The following is an 18735-nucleotide window of genomic DNA, read 5'->3' as shown; positions in this document are numbered from 1 at the left end:
CCTAATCCTAGACCTAACCCTAACCCTAGCCCAACCCTAACCCTAGCCCAACCCTAACCCTAGCCCTAACCCTAACCCTAGCCCAACCCTAACCCTAGCCCAACCCTAACCCTAGCCCAACCCTAACCCTAGCCCAACCCTAACCCTAGCCCAACCCTAACCCTAGCCCAACCCTAACCCTAGCCCAACCCTAACCCTAGCCCAACCTTAACCCTAGCCCAACCCTAACCCTAGCCCAACCCTAACCCTAGCCCAACCCTAACCCTAGCCCTAATGGAAAACTGAAAAAAAAAATATTTTCTTTATTTCATTATGTTTGCCTATATAAGGGGGTGATAAACAGGGGGGTTATGTACTATTTTTTTTATTTTGATCACTATGATCGTTTATCATAGTGATCAAAATAATGAATGGAATCTGCCAGCCGGAGCCGGCAGATTCCCGGCGGGCGCACTGCACATGTCTCCCGCTGGCCAGCACGCATCGCTGCATGTGACAGGCGGGAGACCAGCGATCAGCTGGTAACTAACGTACACATCGGGTATCCAAGGGACGCAGCGACCCCGACAACGATATCAACGTGTCAGGATCGCTGGTGAGTTGCTACATGATCGCTGGTGAGCTGTCAAACAGACTGTTCTGTCCAGCCATATAATTACTGTCTAGAAGGTCTAGTCATTTTTTTTGTCTTCGATTATTACAGACATTGCATTTTTGTGTGTATTAATCCTTCATATATTTCCTACTGTAAGGTAACAGCACCACCTGCTGTCCGTTTAATGCATAGATTCTAGTTTAATTTGCAATGTGTTGTGGGATTGTTCATGTTACATCATAGTCTTGTTTATGACACTGTGAGGGGAACAGCAGCCTTTATTCCTCCACGTGTCTTAGGAGAAACTACACCATTCGTCTTCTTCATGCTTCTTAAACAGCCTGCTCTAAGCATAGTTGGTAATCACTATCTAGGTTTTATAATCCTGTGTTTATAACGTTTGTTGTATTAAATAGGTAATCATCAGCTATGTATTACCTCATGGTACCTATGTATTGCAGACTATCTGTATTTTATGCTCTGTGCAGTTATATAGTCTGAAATGCTCCTGTTATTGCATCCTATAGCTTCACCCTTTCCTGTCACATCTGCAATCAATAAAAGAAGGTTACAATTTTACAGCCTATTTTTCTTAAAGAAGACAGGGGGTTTAGCTACATGTCTCATTGCACACCCTGCTAACGTGTATGAGGACAGTATACAGACAGCTTCACCAGCGATCAGCTCCAGCGACGCCGAGCACGCGGCGTCGCTGTGTACTTTAGTTACCAGCGCGCTGATGCAGGGAGCTGGTAACTAAGGTACACATCGGGTTTCTAAGGGACGTGCGTCACTTAGAAACCTGATGTGTACCTTAGTTACCAGCTCCCTGCATCAGCGCGCTGGTAACTAAGGTATACATCGGGTTTCTAAGTGACACACGTCACTTAGATACCTGATGTGTACGTTAGTTACCAGCTGATCGCTGGTCTCCCGCCTGTCACACGCAGCGATGCGTGCTGGCCAGCGGGAGACCAGCAATCAAAGAAATGTCCAGGGCTTTCCAAGAGCGATCAGCGATACCGACAGGGGGGCTTGTGACTCAGCAGCGATCTCGCTAGCGAGATCGCTATGTGTGACGGGGTCCTTAGTGTCGCTTTTAAAGCCAAAGCTTAAAATGGATTCAAACTAAAAGGTGAAGTATTTCCTCTATAGTTGTGCTTTGTTTTGAGACACTACATGTGTGATCTGGCCACAGAATGGTGCTTTCCAAAATCACATTGGAGGCAAGGCAGGAGAGCTGCTACTGCAATGTCCCATCATGGAGCAATAACAGCTCATTGCCAAAGGATCTCGGTGCTGGATGTTTCAGAAATGGCAAAACAGATTTGTACAATAAAGGTTTGGACATAATCAGAAAGAAAGTACATACATGCCATTAGTTTGAGATGTAAAATTCTCGCAACAAGTTCTCTTTAAGTAATAGAGCAAAGCAGGCATACATTTCTGGATCAATGGCAAAGATGTGCTAAATTTACGGTATTAGAAGGCATCTCTTACTATATTTCCCCCTACATGTTCTGAGGCTTGAATCCCAATGACCGCATTTACAGATAGGCCTGAGTTTGGAAACCGTGGTATATTCATATAGGTGCCAAGGAGCTATTTTTCATTGTACAAAGTATTTACCTATCTGGATGTGTGCCCTGCGTGACACAAGACCTAGCTGCAACTCTGGATACATGCGGAATAACAGCAGTCCCTATAGCTGCAGTCTCCAAGGACAAAGTTGAAGTATAAATGAAAAACAGAAAACGTAAATATACCTACCTTCGTCTATGACATAATCTGGTCCATGTAGAAGATGCGACTATCCAGCACGCAGAATTCATTTTGTCGGTAATATCCAGAAGGTTTAGATTCTCTTTAGTCACTCATACCATATATGTCTGAAACGTAGAGCACAGATTAAAAATTTACATTTAGGCCTCCTTTAGACATGTATGTTGTTTTATCCATCTTTTCATGGACACAATATGTACTCATTATACATTATGTTACTATTCACAGGTCTGGATTTTCACAAACCGTGCATCCATGCAAAACTTACGGGAGACATGTCCGTTTTTTTCTGGTATCACGGTTGAAAAGAGCCAATACAAGTCTATGGGTCCGTTAAAAACATGTACAGCATATGGATGGAATCTGCGTACTGTAGGTACTCGACCCCTTTACCCCCAAGGGAGGTTTGTATGTAAATGACCGGGCCAATTTTTACAATTCTGACCACTGTCCCTTTATGAGGTAATAACTCTGGAACGCTTACATGGATCCCGGTGATTCTGACTTTTTTTTGTGACTTATTGTACTTCATGCTAGTGATAAAAATTTCTTTGACATGACTTGCAATTGTGAAAAAAACGGAAATTTGGCAAAAATGTTGAAAATTTCGCAGTTTTCCAACTTCGACTTTTCATGCCCTTAAATCACAGAGATATGGCACACAAAATACTTAATAATTCACATTTTGCACATGTCTACTTTACATCAGCACAATTTTAACCCCTTTCTGCCATATGACGTACTATGCCGTCCATGTGCCCTGGGACTTAGTTCCCAAGGACGGGATAGTACGTCATAGCGATCAGCAGCACCCTCAGGGTGAGCGCCGTTGATCGCGTCACGGACCGCCCCGACACATTAACCCCTGGCACACTGCGATCAAACATGATCGTAGTGTACCGGGGGCATAGGGAAGCATCGCACAGGGAGGGGGCTGAGACCCCAGAAGCAGCGCGAAGTGCTGCGCTGCTCTGAGGGTCTCCATCGGGGGCCTGCAGGGAGGCGGCTTCCTCAGTGCCTGCTGAGAGCAGGCGCCGAGGAAGCCTGCTGCAGTGCCTGTGTCAGATCGCTGATCTGATCAGCGATCTGACACTTCACAATGATGTCCCACACTGGGACATAATAATAAAGTAAAAAAAAAAACACGTTAAAATAATTAGAAAAAAATCCTAAATAAATTTTTTTAAAAAGTTCCCCAATAAAAAAAAAAAAAATTTACAAAAAAAAAGAAACAATAAAAATACACATTTACAGTCATGGCCAAAGTTTTGAGAATGACACAAATATTAATTTTTACAAAGTCTACTGCTTCATTTTTTCTAATGGCAATTTGCATATACTCCAGAACGTTATAAAGAGTGAGTGATCAGCTTAACAGCAATTACTTGCAAAGTCAATATTTGCCTAGAAAATGAACTTTATCCCCCAAAACACATTTCAACATCATTGCAGCCCTGCCTTAAAAGGACCAGCTAACATTGTTTCAGTGATTGCTCCATTAACACAGGTGTGGGTGTTGATGAGGACAGGGCTGGAGATCAATCTGTCATGATTAAGTAAGAATGACACCACTGGACACTTTAAAAGGAGGCTGGTGCTTGGCATCATTGTTTCTCTTCTGTTAACCATGGTTATCTCTGAAGAAACACGTGCAGTCATCATTGCACTGCACAAAAATGGCCTAACAGGGAAGAGTATCGCAGCTAGAAAGATTGCACCTCAGTCAACAATCTATCGCATCATCAAGAACTTCAAGGAGAGAGGTTCCCTTGTTGCCAAAAAGGCTCCAGGGCGCCCAAGAAAGACCAGCAAGCGCCAGGACCGTCTCTTAAAAGTGTTTCAGCTGCGGGATCGGGCTACCAGCAGTGCAGAGCTTGCTCAAGAATGGCAGCAGGCAGGTGTGAGTGCATCTGCACGCGCTGTGAGGCGGAGATTCTTGGAGCAAGGCTGGTCTCAAGGAGGGCAGCAAAGAAGCCACTTCTCTCCAGGAAAAACATCATGGACAGACTGATATTCTGCAAGAGGTACAGGGAGTGGACTGCTGAGGACTGGGGTAAAGTCATTTTCTCTGATGAATCCCCTTTTCGATTGTTTGGGACATCTGGAAAACGGCTTATTCGGAGAAGACCAGGTGAGCGCTACCACCAGTCTTGTCTCATGCCAACTGTCAAGCATCCTGAAACCATTCATGTGTGGGGTTGCTTCTCAGCCAAGGGAATGGGCTCTCTCTCAGTCTAGCCTAAAAACACAGCCATGAATAAAGAATGGTACCAGAATGTCCTCCAAGAGCAACTTCTCCCAACCGTCCAGGAGCAGTTTGGCGATCAACAATGCCTTTTTCAACATGATGGAGCACCTTGCCATAAAGCAAAGGTGATAACTAAATGGCTCAGGGAACAAAACATAGAGATTTTGGGACCATGGCCTGGAAACTCCCCAGATCTTAATCCCATTGAGAACTTGTGGTCAATCATCAAGAGACGGGTGGACAAACAAAAACCTTCAAATTCAGACAAAATAAAAGCATTGATTTTGCAAGAATGGACTGCTATCAGTCAGGATTTGATCCAGAAGTTGATTGAGAACATGCTAGGGAGAATTGCTGAGGTCCAGAAGAAGAAGGGTCGGTCAACACTGCAAATATTGACTTGCTGCATTAACTCATTCTAACTGTCAATATAACCTTTTGCTACTCATAATATGATTGCAATTATATTTCTGTATGTGATAAAAACATCTGACAAACACACATAAAAACCAGAGGCCAGCAGATCATGTGAAAATATAATATTTGTGTCATTCTCAAAACTTTTGGCCATGACTGTAGTATCGCCGCGTCCGTAACGACCCGCCCTATACAACTGTCCCACTAGTTAACCCCTTTAGTAAACCCCTTTAAAAAAAAAAAGGGGGGGCGTGATCTGGACTGCAGAGGAATGAGATGTGCAGTCTGGGAACTCTGAGGATTCATCATCATAATCTACATTCATTCCCACTACTGAGAGAATCTTCAGTCTTATCCACAGCAGGGACAATCTATAAAAACCCCAGGGCATATTTTTACTCTACATTTACTTTTTGTTAAAGCAAGTTTGGGCAACTTGCTCCTTCAGCAGGCCATGGCCTATTTAGGCCGAGGCCACGAGGCCTACCAATCCTATTCACCTTGAACATCTGTGAAGATCTTTTGGCCATATCAAGCAGCCTTCCTAAACTCTGGGTACCCGGTCCCCTCCCAGGGAATACCCCTCACCCCAAACAGAGGTCCCGCACGCTGGTATCCAGGGTACACAGCGGGTAACTAAGGGACGCGCGCGCTTAGTTACCCGCTATATACCGTGGATACCAGTTCCCAGCGTCTGCTTACAGCGCTGGGAGCTCGCTGATCGTTGGTCTCCCGCTGCCACACACGGCGGGGGGCGGTCGCTGATGCGTGCCACACACAAAATCGGTGACGCATCAGCGATCTCGTTAACGATCTAGCTTAGTGTGAAGTACCCCTAAGATACATGGAGAGTCTTGAACCCATCGACCAGGGACTATACCTTCTTCTCCTCTCGCCATGATAGCTATCATAGGATAGATTATCTCTTCATGCAGTCATCACACATCCAGCTAGTAAAATCCGCAACAATAGATCTCCCTCTCAGATCATGCCCTGATTTTTTTTAGAAGTAAATATCACCTCCTTGCCTTTGCCCTCTAGAACCTGGACTCTTAAAGAGACACTATTAGACTCAAATTTACATGTTTCTAGATTGTCTGACACCCTTGAATTCTTTTTTCAAGAGAATTTCTCCTCAGGCCCGCCGACACCTATGGTGTGGGAGGCACATAAAGTCGTCATGAGAGGGGAATTCATGTCATTAGGTTCACACTTGAAAAAATTGACTCACTCCTACACCAAATAAATTATTTCAAAAAGATACACAAGATGTCACAAGCGAGTAAGATTCAAGAAGAATTAGGCTTAGACAAGACCTGAAAGACCTTCTAAATATTCAATCAGGCAAGATATAGATGAGAAGCAAGCAAAGGTTCTACCTTCATGGTAACAAAGACAGTAAGCTTATGACATTTTTACTAAATAAACTTAAAGAGAAAACCTTCATTAAGCAACTCACAGTTGTGGACAGATCACTGAATAAAGAAACTGCTGACATTGCCGGAGAGTTTAGAACCTTCTACGAAAAATTATATTATCTAGACATACCAGAGGACATCAGGGATCCCATGATAGCTGTCGATAAAATAAATGATTTTCTTGACCCCCTTAAACTCCCTAAACTACCTCCAGAAGACCTTTCCTTGCTGACGGTTTACCCATTATCTATTATAAAAAATTCATCAAACTTCTTCTACCACATTTAGTAACACTGTTCAATTCCTACTTAAATGGGCTTCCTTTACAAAAACAATCTTTAGAGGCTTTTATCACTGTCCTCCCAAAGGAAGAAAAAGACCCTAACCTCTGTGCTAGTTACAGACCAATATCGTTAGTCAACGCTGATACTAAACTATGGGCCAAAATACTCGCGGGACGACTCAGTAACATACTCCCTAAATTAATCCATAAAGACCAGGCAGGATTTGTGAGTGGACGGGAGGGTAAGGAGAATACGGCTAAAATTATCTAATCAGTATGCTAGGAGTCATGGCACCCCATTGATCATCCTGTCTACTGATGTCCGAGAAGGCATTCGACAGAGTGAGCTGGAAGTATATGGATATGGTGCTGACTAAGTATGGTTTCCCTCCCCAATACATCTCAGATATATTCTCGTTATACTCTCAGCCAACAGCTAAAGTGAAGATAAACAGCACCCTGTCAAACAGCTTTAAGGCTGTGTGCACACGCTGCGGATTTTGCTGCGGTTCCGCAGCGGTTTTGGCCGCTGCGAACCCGCAGCAGTATTTGCTGCGGTGTACAGTACCATGATTCCTTATGGGAATCAAAAACCGCAATGCAGACGGTGCGGAATTTTCCGCGCGGATTATCTGCGGTTTTCAATCCGCAGAAAGAATTGACATGTCAATTCTTTCTGCGGATTCTGCTGCGGTTTGCCATCTCCTCCATTGAGGAGATGAAAAACCGCAGGGCAAAACCACAGAGCAATCCGCAGGTAAAACTGCAGGTATTTTGACCTGCGGTTTCACCTGCGGATTTTACAAAATCCGAACGGATGAATCCGCACCTAATCCGCAGCGTGTGCACACAGCCTAATAATAATGGTACCAGACAAGGATGCCCGTTGTCCCCATCCCTATTTATCTTGGTCATTGAAACATTAATTCAGAAGATCAGGCAGGAGGACCAGATTGAGGGGCTAAAAATAAACACACTAGAGATAAAAACATTAGCCTTTGTGGATTATCTACTCTTCCTCATAACCAACCCTTCACAGGCATTCCCAAATATCCTTAATATACTTTATCAATTCGGACGATTACCTAATTTTAAAATTAATACCACAAAATCTGAAGCCCTCAACATAACCCCTATCAGACAATCAGCTAGCTGACCTTCGCAGACAAACTCCTTTCTCCTGGTTCACAAATTCCTTAAAATACCTGGGAGTATCGATAAGACCCTACAGATATCTTCAATGCTAACTACTCTCCCTTGCTAAAGAAAGTAGAGGAACTGATGAAATCCTACAATCTACCTACATTGTGTGCATGCAAGAGAAAATCTGAGTCAACAGGTGAATGAGGTAAAAAATCTTACAATCTTTATTCAAATATGTAGAAAAACATCATATCAAAAATATGGTAAATAAAGTATTGATACCCCTGCAATTCTGTCAGATAATACTCAGTTTCTTCCTGAAAATGATTGCAAACACAAATTCTTTGGTATTATTATCTTCATTTAATTTGTCTTAAATGAAAAACCACAAAAGAGAATGAAGCAAAAAGCAAAACATTGATCATTTCACACAAAACTCCAAAAATGGGCCAGACAAAAGTATTGGCACCCTCAGCCTAATATTTGGCTGCACAACTTTTAGCCAAAATAACTGCGACCAACCGCTTCCGGTAACCATCAATGAGTTTCTTACAATGCTCTGCTGGAATTTTAGACCATTCTTCTTTGGCAAACTGCTCCAGGTCCCTGATATTTGAAGGGTGCCTTCTCCAAACTGCCATTTTTAGATCTCTCCACAGGTGTTCTATGGGATTCAGGTCTGGACTCATTGCTGGCCACCTTAGAAGTCTCCAGTGCTTTCTCTCAAACCATTTTCTAGTGCTTTTGGAAGTTAGTTTTGGGTCATTGTCCTGCTGGAAGACCCATGACCTCTGAGGGAGACCCAGCTTTCTCACACTGGGCCCTACATTATGCTGCAAAATTTGTTGGTAGTCTTCAGACTTCATAATGCCATGCACACGGTCAAGCAGTCCAGTGCCAGAGGCAGCAAAGCAACCCCAAAACATCAGGGAACCTCCGTCATGTTTGACTGTAGGGACAGTGTTCTTTTCTTTGAATGCCTCTTTTTTTTCTCCTGTAAACTCTATGTTGATGCCTTTGCCCAAAAAGCTCTACTTTTGACTCATCTGACGAGAGAACATTCTTCCAAAACGTTTTAGGCTTTTTCAGGTAAGTTTTGGCAAACTCCAGCCTGGCTTTTTTATGTCTCGGGGTAAGAAGTGGGGTCTTCCTGGGTCTCCTACCATACAGTCCCTTTTCATTCAGACGCTGACGGATAGTACGGGTTGACACTGTTGTACCCTCGGCCTGCAGGGCAGCTTGAACTTGTTTGGATGTTAGTCGAGGTTCTTTATCCAACATCCGCACAATCTTGCTTTGAAATCTCTTGTCAATTTTTCTTTTCTGTCCACATCTAGAGAGGTTAGCCACAGTGCCATGGGTTTTAAACTTCTTGATGACACTGCGCATGGTAGACACAGGAACATTCAGGTCTTTGGAGATGGACTTGTAGCCTTGAGATTGCTCATGCTTCCTCACAATTTGGTTTCTCAAGTCCTCAGACAGTTCTTTGGTCTTCTTTTTTTTCTCCATGCTCAATGTGGTACACACAAGGACACAGGACAGAGGTTGAGTCCATGTCAACTGGCATGTCAACTGCAAGTGTGATTTAGTTATTGCCAACACCTGTTAGGTGCCACAGGTAAGTTACAGGTGCTGTTAATTACACAAATTAGAGAAGCATCACATGATTTTTCGAACAGTGCCAATACTTTTGTCCACCCTCTTTTTTATGTTTGGTGTGGAATTATATCCAATATGGCTTTAGGACAATTCTTTTTGTGTTTTTTCATTTAAGATAAATTAAATGAAGATAATAATACCAAAGAATTTGTGTTTGCAATCATTTTCAGGAAGAAACTGAGTATTATCTGACAGAATTGTAGCGGTGTCAATACTTTTGGCCACAACTGTATATTCTTGGGAGTCGGAACTTAAAACTAATTTCTCTGATGCACAAATTTACAGGATTCTTCTTCATGCACGAGTCTTCTCCAGATGTATGCTACTCCAAGAGAACTCTTACAAAATATTAACTAGATGGCACCTGACTCGGGTCAAACTCCATCACATGGGGCTGGCTTACTCCGACACTTGCTGGAGGTGCCATAATTTGAGAGGCCATCACACCAATACATTCTGGGAATGCCCTGTGATAAGGGAATTTTGGGATGGGATCCTTAAAGAATCCTTAAAGAATTAAAGTTAAATCAAACTAGACTTACAAGCTTCTGAAGCTCTACTCTCATGCCCATCAAAAAACTTTAAACCAAAAAAAATGGGCTTCTCCTGTTATTGGTCGGGGCAGCAAAACATTTAATAACCTTACACTGGAAAGACGAGTCCCGCCCATCTATATTCGAATGGAAATTTAAAGTGAACCAGAGGAACTCTCAAGTTGGGAGATCCACAATCATGATTCATATGTAAGCACCTGGGCTCCATGGAAAGAATTGCAAAACAAAAGTAAAGATTAAAATGTCTGATGCGAGTTGACCCCGCCCGGCTATATAATACCCGAACACTTGGTTAGCACTGATGTATATGATTATGACATGTGTACCCACATTGTTATTTTTTTGTTACCTCCGATTGTTACGAATCCTTGGTCCTTTCTTCCTACTGTCCTCCTCCCCCTCCAACCCCATGGGCCTTCTCTTCGCCCTATACAGTTAAGTCCATATATATTTGGACAGAGACAACATTTTTCTAATTTTGGTTCTAGACATTACCACAATGAATTTTAAACAAAACAATTCAAATGCAGTTGAAGTTCAGACTTTCAGCTTTCATTTGAGGGTATCCACATTAAAATTGGATGAAGGGTTTAGGAGTTTCAGCTCCTTAACTTGTGCCACCCTGTTTTTAAAGGGACCAAAAGTAATTGGACAATTGACTCCAAGGCTATTTCATGGACAGGTGTGGGCCATCCCTTCGTTATGTCATTCTCAATTAAGCAGATAAAAGGCCTGGAGTTGATTTGAGGTGTGGTGCTTGTACTTGGAAGGTTTTGCTGTGAAGGAAACTTGCGGTCAAAGGAGCTCTCCATGCAGGTGAAACAAGCCATCCTTAAGCTGCAAAAACAGAAAAACCCCATCTGAGAAATTGCTACAACATTAGGAGTGGCAAAATCTACAGTTTGGCACATCCTGAGAAAGAAAGCAAGCACTGATGAACTCATCAATGCAAAAAGACCTGGGCGCCCACAGAAGACAACAGTGGTGGATGATCGCAGAATAATCTCCATGGTGAAGAGAAACCTCTTCACAACAGCCAACCAAGTGAACAACACTCTCCAGGAGTTAGGCATATCAATATCCAAATGTACCATAAAGACAGCATGAAAGTAAATACAGAGAGTTCACTGCACGGTGCAAGCCACTCATAAGCATCAAGAATAAAAAGGCTAGACTGGACTTTGCTAAAAAACATCTAAAATAACCAGCACAGTTGTGGAAGAACATTCTTTGGACAGATGAAACCAAGATCAACCTCTACCAGAATGATGGAAAGAGAAAAGTATGGCGAAGGCGTGGTACAGCTCATGATCCAAAGCATACCACATCATCTGTAAAACACGACGGAGGCAGTGTGATGGCTTGGGCATGCATGGCTGCCAGTGTCACTGGGTCACTAGTGTTTATTGATGATGTGACACAGGACAGAAGCAGCCGAATGAATTCTGAGGTATTCAGAGCCATACTGTGTGCTCAGATCCAGGCAAATGCAGCCAAACTGATTGGTCATCGTTTCATACTACAGATGGACAATGACCCAAAACATAAAACCAAAGCAACCCAGGAGTTTATTAAAGCAAAGAAGTGGAATATTGTTCAATTGCCAAGTCAGTCACCTGATCTCAACCCAATTGAGCATGCATTTCACTTGTTAAAGACTAAACTTCAGGCAGAAAGGCCCACAAACAAACAGCAACTGAAAACCACCGCAGTGAAGGCCTGGCAGAGCATCAAAAAGGAGGAAACACAGCATCTGGTGATGTCCATGAGTTCAAGACTTCAGGCAGTCATTGCCAACAAAGGGTTTTCAACCAAGTACTAGAAATGAACATTTTATTTACAATTAATCTGTCCAATTACTTTTGGTCCCTTTAAAAATAGGGTGACACATGTTAAGGAGCTGAAACTCCTAAACCCTTCATGCAATTTCAATGTGGATACCCTTAAATGAAAGCTGAAAGTCTGAACTTCAACTGCATCTGAATTGTTTTGTTTAAAATTCATTGTGGTAATGTCTAGAACCAAAATTAGAAAAATGTTGTCTCTGTCCAAATATACTCGTATATGGACCAAACTGTATTTCCTTACCCATTATGCCTCTTCCCTCCTATCCTCTCCTTACCGTACCCCTCATGTCATTTGTTTCGGTTGATGCTATATATGATATGATTGTAACTTTGACATGGTTATACTTTTCCTGTATGCTCTAATATAAATAAAGAATTCCCCCCCCAAAAAAACTAGGCAAAAATCAATGGTTTATCATCATAACACTGAACAAAAAGTGCAATAACGCGCGATCAAAAAGACGGATATGAATAAACATGGAACTGCTGAAAACGTCATCTTGTCCCGCAAAAAAAAACTAGCCGCCAGACAGCGTCATCAGCAAAAAAAAATAAAAAAAATTATAGCTCGCAGAATAAAGTGATGCAAAAATAATTATTTTTTTTATATAAAATTGTTTTTATTGTACAAAAGCGACAAAACATAAAAAATTATATAAATGAGGCATCGCTCTAATAGTACTGACCCAAAGAATAAAACAGCTTTATCAATTTTACCCCACACAGAACGGTGTAAACGCCCCCCCCCCCCCCCCAAAAGAAATTCATGAAATGCTGGTTTTTGTTCATTCTGCATCACAAAAGTAGGAATAAAAAGCGATCAAAAAATGTCACGTGCCCGAAAATGGTACCAATAACTCGTCCCGCAAAAAATAAGATCTCATCTGACTCTGTGGGTCAAAATATGGAAAAATTATAGCTCTCAAAATATGGTGATGCAAAAACTATTCTTACAATAAAAAGCATCTTTTAGCGTATTGCAGCTGCCAAACATAAAAACCCTCCATAAATAATAAATCAACCCCCCCTTTATCACCCCCTTAGTTAGGGAAAAATAATAAAATTTAAAAAAAATGTATTTCCATTTTCCCATTATGGTTAGGGGTGTGTTGGGGTTAGGGTTGGAGTTAGAATTGGGGGGGTTTCCACTGTTTGGGCACATCAGGGGCTCTCCAAACGCAACATGGCGTCTGATCTCAATTCCAGCTTTGAAAAAGTCAAACGGTGCTCCTTCCCTTCCAAGCTCTGCCATGCGCTCAAACAGTGGTTTACCCCCACATATGGGGTATCCTATGGGGTAACATATGGGGTAGCCTATTCAGAACAAATTGCACAACAACTTTTAGGGTCCAATTTCTCCTGTTACCCTTGGGAAAATAAAATATTAGGGGCAAAGATATCATTTTTGTGGAAAAAAAAATATTTTTATTTTTATGGTTCAACGTTATAAACTTCTGTGAAGCACTTGGGGGGTTCAAAGTGCTCACCACACACCTAGATAAGTTCCTTGGGGGGGGTCTAGTTTCCAAAATGGGGTCACTTGTGGGGGGTTTCCACAGTTTAGGCACATCAGGGACTCTCCAAATCCTACATAACACCCGCAGACCATTCCATCAAAGTCTGCATTCCAAAACATCACTACTTCCCTTACGAGCCCCGACGTGTGCCCATATAGCAGTTTTCTCCCACAGATGGGGTATCAGCGTACTCAAGGCAAATTGTACAACTTTTGGGGTCCAATTTCTCCTGTTACCCTTGTGAAAATAAAAAAATGGGGACTAAAAGGTCATGTTTGTGGAAAAAATATGATTTCTTTTTATTTCCACACCCGGGCGTTATAAACTTCTGTGAAGCACTTGGGGGTTCAAAGTTCTCACCACACATCTAGATATGTTCCTTGGGGGTTTAGTTTCCAAAATGGTGTCATTTGTGGGGGATTTCCACTGTTTAGGCACATCAGGGGCTCTCCAAATGCAACAATGCGTCTTATCTCAATGCCAGCCAAAAAAGTCAAATGGCGCTGCTTCCCTTCCGAGCTCTGTCATGTGCCAAAAAAGTGGTTTACCCCCACATATGGGGTATCAGCGCACTCAGGACAAATTGCACAATAACTTTTGCAGTCCAATTTCTCCTGTTACCCTTGGTAAAATACAAAAAACTGGACCTGAAGTAATTTTTTTGTGAAAAAAAGTTAAATGTTCATTTTTTTTTTTAAACATTCAAATAATTCCTGTGAAGCACCTGAAGGGTTAACAAACTTCTTGAATGTGGTTTTGAGCACCTTGAGGGGTGCAGTTTTTAGAATGGTATCACTTTTGGGCATTTTCTATCATATAGACCCCTCAAAGTGACTTCAAATGTGATGTGTTCCCTAAAAAAAAAAAATGGTGTTGTAAAAATGAGAAATCACTGGTCAACTTTTAACCCCTTCCTGACATCCGACGTACTATCCCGTCCATGGGACCCGGGCCCCTATGCCCATGGACGGGATAGTACGTCTACCGCGATCAGCGGCGCCCACGTGGTGAGCGCCGCTGATTGCGGCCGGGTGTCAGCTGATTATCACATATTATTGCACAATAACTTTTGCAGTCCAATTTCTCCTGTTATCCTTGGTAAAATAAAAAAAATTGAACCTGAAGTATTTTTTTGTGAAAAAAAGTTAAATGTTCATTTTTTTTTTTTAAATATTCAAAAAAATTCCTGTGACGCACCTAAAGGCTTAATAAACTTCTTGAATGTGGTTTTGAGCACCCTAAGGGGTGCAGTTTTTAGAATGGTGTCACTTTTGGGTATTTTCTATCATATAGACCCCTCAAAGTGGCTTCAAATGTGATGTGGTCCTAAAAATAAAATGATGTTGTAAAAATGAGAAATCGCTGGTCAACTTTTAACCCTTATAACTTCCTAACAAAAAAAAATTTTGGTTGCAAAATTGTGCTGATGTAAAGTAAACATGTGGGAAATGTTAGTTATCAAGTTTTTTGTGTGCCGTATCTGTGATTTAAGGGCATAAAAATTCAAAGTTGGAAAATTGCGAAATTTTTACAATTTTTGCCAAATTTCCGTTTTTTTACACAAATAAACTGAAGTTATATGAATTAACTTTTACCACTAACATGAAGTACAATATGTCAGGAGAAAAACAATGTCAGAATCACCAGGATCCATGGAAGTGTTCCAGAGTTATTACCTCATAAAGGGACAGTGGTCAGAATTGTAAAAATTGGCCTGGTCATTAACGTGCAAACCACCCTTGGTGGTAAAGGGGTTAAAAACTGCACCCCTCAAGGTGGTCAAAACCACATGCAAGACATTTGTTAACCCCTCAGGTGCTTCACAGGAATTTTTGGAATGTTTAAAAAAAAATGAACATTTAAGTTTTTTCCACAAAAAAATTACTTCAGATCCAATTTTTTTTATTTTACCAAGGGTAACAATTTGTCCCAAGTATGCTGATACCCCATATTATACCCCAGGTAAAGCACTGTTTCGGCGAATGGCAGAGCTCGGAAGGGAAGGTTCGCCGTTTGACTTTTCAATTAAAAATTGGCTGGAATTGAGATCGGACACCATTTCACATTTGGAGAGCCCCTGATATGCCTAAACAGTGGAAACCCCCAACAAATGACACTGTTTAGGAAACTAGACCCCAGAAGGAACTTATCTAGATGTGTGGTGACCACTTTGAACCCCCAAGTGCTTCACAGAAGTTTATAACATAGAGTTGCAAAAAAAAAACAACCTTTTTTTCACGAAAATGATTTTTTTCGCCCGCAGTTTTTTATTTTCCCAAGGGTAACAGGAGAAATTGGACTCCAAAAGTTGTTGTGCAATTTGTCCTGAATATGCCGATACCCCATATGTGGGAGTAAACCACTGTTTGGACACATGGTAGAGCTCAGAAGGCAAAAAGCGCCAGATTTTAATGTTATGTTTGCAGGTGTCATGACCCACTGGGAAAGCCCATGAGGTGCCAAACATAGAACCCCCCATAAATGACAATGTTTTACAAACTACACCTCTCAATGAATTTATCTAAGGGTGCAATGATCATATTGACATCATGGGTGTGTCACAGAATTTTATACCATTGTGCAGTGAGGACAAAACATTTTTACCACCAAAATTTTGTTTTAGTCAAAGATTTTACATTTTCACACAAGAAGTGGGTGAAAACGGTAACAAAATTTGTCCCACAATTTCTACTCAATACCCCATATGTGGCTGTACAGGGCTACTTAGCCATGCGGAGAGACTTGGAAGGAGCTAAACGCTATTTACCTATTCAAGTGATTGGGTCTCTGCACATGTCAGTGTGTTTCCACAGACCTTGTGTCCGTGGACAAAACACGCTAACATATCCATTTTTTAATATCAGCACGGGCCACAAAACATCCAGCACACGTTCATACACATCACACATGGATGTCATCCATGTGACACGCATCGGCACTGGGGAAGAAGCGTTACAGTAAGCGCGGTTCCCCGGCGCCGGGTGCTGAACACGGCTCTCATCATTCTCCCCTGGTCTGCTGGCGATCGTCACAAGCAGGGGAGAATGAGGAGTTACATTTAATAAAAGAGACAGCAGGCGGCGGCTGATGGGAGTATTACTCCCTGTAATGTCCCAGATGGAGGGGTGAGCAGTGAAGAACAGCTGCTATCACACCAGCCCCCTGATGTCTCCTTGTCTGCAGTCCGAGGTATGAAAGCATGGCGGGGGCATGGCCTGTAGTGAAGGAGACATTATCAGGGGGCTGGCTGCTGCTAGTAAAAGCCAGGAGCAGGCCACATCCCCTCACCTCAGAAGGCAGACAGGGAGACATTATCAGGGGGAAGGTGTGACAGAAGCTTCTCTTCACTGCTCGCCCCTCCGTCTGGGATATTACAACAGTGTGCAGCTCCATGCTGTTACTATCAACGAGTCTCTTTATAATAGCTGTAACTCTTGTGGTAGATCGACTCACTTGACTGCTCAAAGAATTAGTCACGGGAACAATTTCCATTTAACTTTTCAACTCGTTTATTAAAAACGTAATGCAAAAACTAGTCCAAAACAAAACACTGCCCTTCTGGCATAATGGGAAACAATAAATTAAACATACAGTACAGTCTTTGTGGCTGTGGGGCTTGCCCACTGGGGGAAAAAAAAAAAAAAAGGTTGTGTTCTCTTTAACATGAGCACAGCTCTGGAGATCTCATCTCTAGACACACCAAACACTGAATGAATCCAAAGGTTTCACATTTACCTTCTGGACTAAACCCTGGTGTGGAGATATGGTAAATAGCCTCCCTCCAGCTCCCTTCAAGCTGTTCACCAAAACCCAGCCCTATTAAGGACGATTAACCCCTCTCAGTACATAACATGCTGGAGCATACTTCTGGGTTCAGATCACTGAGGCTAACATCCTAAGTGACACATATCTCCCCTCCAGTATTTTACCAGTGACCTCCACATTCTGTAAAGAACAGGGGGCGTTGCACACCTCCTAATCTCAGACTGGCTGTTATACAGAATGAGGAGCTGAACACTGATGTGTGATGTAACGTCCCAGATGGATTGGGGGGGGGGGGGGGGGGAGTTGGCCACAGGTGGGTATAATAAAACTTATTTTTCAGTTCTTCCATGTAGGGTTGGGGGCTTATATACAGAAGGTAGTCCTTATGCTTGATAGGGAAAGGAACACAGAAGAGGTGAAATAGCCTCTCACCACCACCACCCACCAGTTATTTTCCAAGTACCACACCGATGAATGCAACAAGTAATTATTGAATTTCTTCCACATACATTTATCTTACACAGCAGACAGGAAACACAAGGTAGGAAATATAAGGGATGCTGTCATGATGGACTCCTGGAAATACCATTACCAGCAAGACTAATTCCTACTTTCCAGGACATCTCTCCGAACAACACCTCCAGGTGAATTACTTAACCCCTATAAGGTTGGCTAAGGCTGGTTTTACACTTGCGGATGGAGGTGCTGCAGAGGGCTGCGTACTTCCTCCGTGAATCTCCGCCCACCGCCGCACCTCCTCTGGTCAGCTCCGCCTATGTCTGCATGCCTGAGTACCTATATTTAACATGGGTATGCAGGGCCATGCGGATGCGTCCGCATGCGTTGTTTTAACAGAGCGGCGACCGCAACAAAATGCAACATGTTGCATTCGGTACAGATCGCTGCACCGTCAAAACGATGCATGCGGAGGCGTACCCATTTTAAATATAGGTACTCAGGCGGCATGTAGAACGCATGCAGACATAGGCTGAGCTGACCGGAGGAGGTGCGGCGGTGGGCGGAGCTTCACGGAGGAAGTACGCAGCCCTCCGCAGCACCTCCATCCACAAGTGTGAAACCAGCCTAAAGGCTTGTTGGTTTGACAGAACGTCCAGTTTATAATGTCTACAGAAAGTATTGACATTTGACAAGGTTGCTGCTATGCAGATATGATCTACTGAGGCCCCTGCTCTTTCTGCCTATGAAGTGGATACTGCTCTCATTGAATGGGCACTGATAGTTTCCGGGAGACCGTATTTCCGTAACATATGCTGTACCGATAGCCCTCTTGATCCACCTAGCTAGCGTCAATTTTGATGTTTTCCTTCCTTTGCTTTCTTTTACTGCAAACTGGACAAAGAGATTTGAGTAAACTCTCCAATCTCCAATAATGCTCAAATATTGCAAGACCGCTCTCCTTACGTCCAAGGAGTGGAATGAAAGCGCTCGTTGATTGCTGTAATTCTGACAGAAGAAAAACTCAAGATAATTGTCACGCCGTGCC

At 42.6% G+C, this 18735-nt stretch overlaps 1 protein-coding gene across 4 annotated transcripts in view; it reads right to left on the bottom strand.

Moving 5' to 3' along the window:
* PARL (presenilin associated rhomboid like) overlaps positions 1–18735 on the bottom strand; it is a 126726-nt gene that overhangs the window by 88097 nt on the left and 19894 nt on the right. For all 4 annotated transcript variants that reach the window (XM_073561044.1, XM_073561041.1, XM_073561043.1 and 1 more), the window contains exon 2: positions 2366–2484. In XM_073561044.1, coding sequence (XP_073417145.1) covers positions 2366–2427 — 62 coding nt within the window. In that variant the 5' untranslated portion in view covers positions 2428–2484. The remainder of the gene's footprint in view (positions 1–2365; positions 2485–18735) is intronic.

Source organism: Dendrobates tinctorius, unplaced genomic scaffold (genome assembly GCF_039654945.1).
Source record: "Dendrobates tinctorius isolate UK_male_01 unplaced genomic scaffold, ASM3965494v1 ptg000312l, whole genome shotgun sequence".
Taxonomy (NCBI): Eukaryota; Metazoa; Chordata; class Amphibia; order Anura; family Dendrobatidae; genus Dendrobates; species Dendrobates tinctorius.
This window is presented reverse-complemented; position numbering and strand designations above follow the sequence as displayed.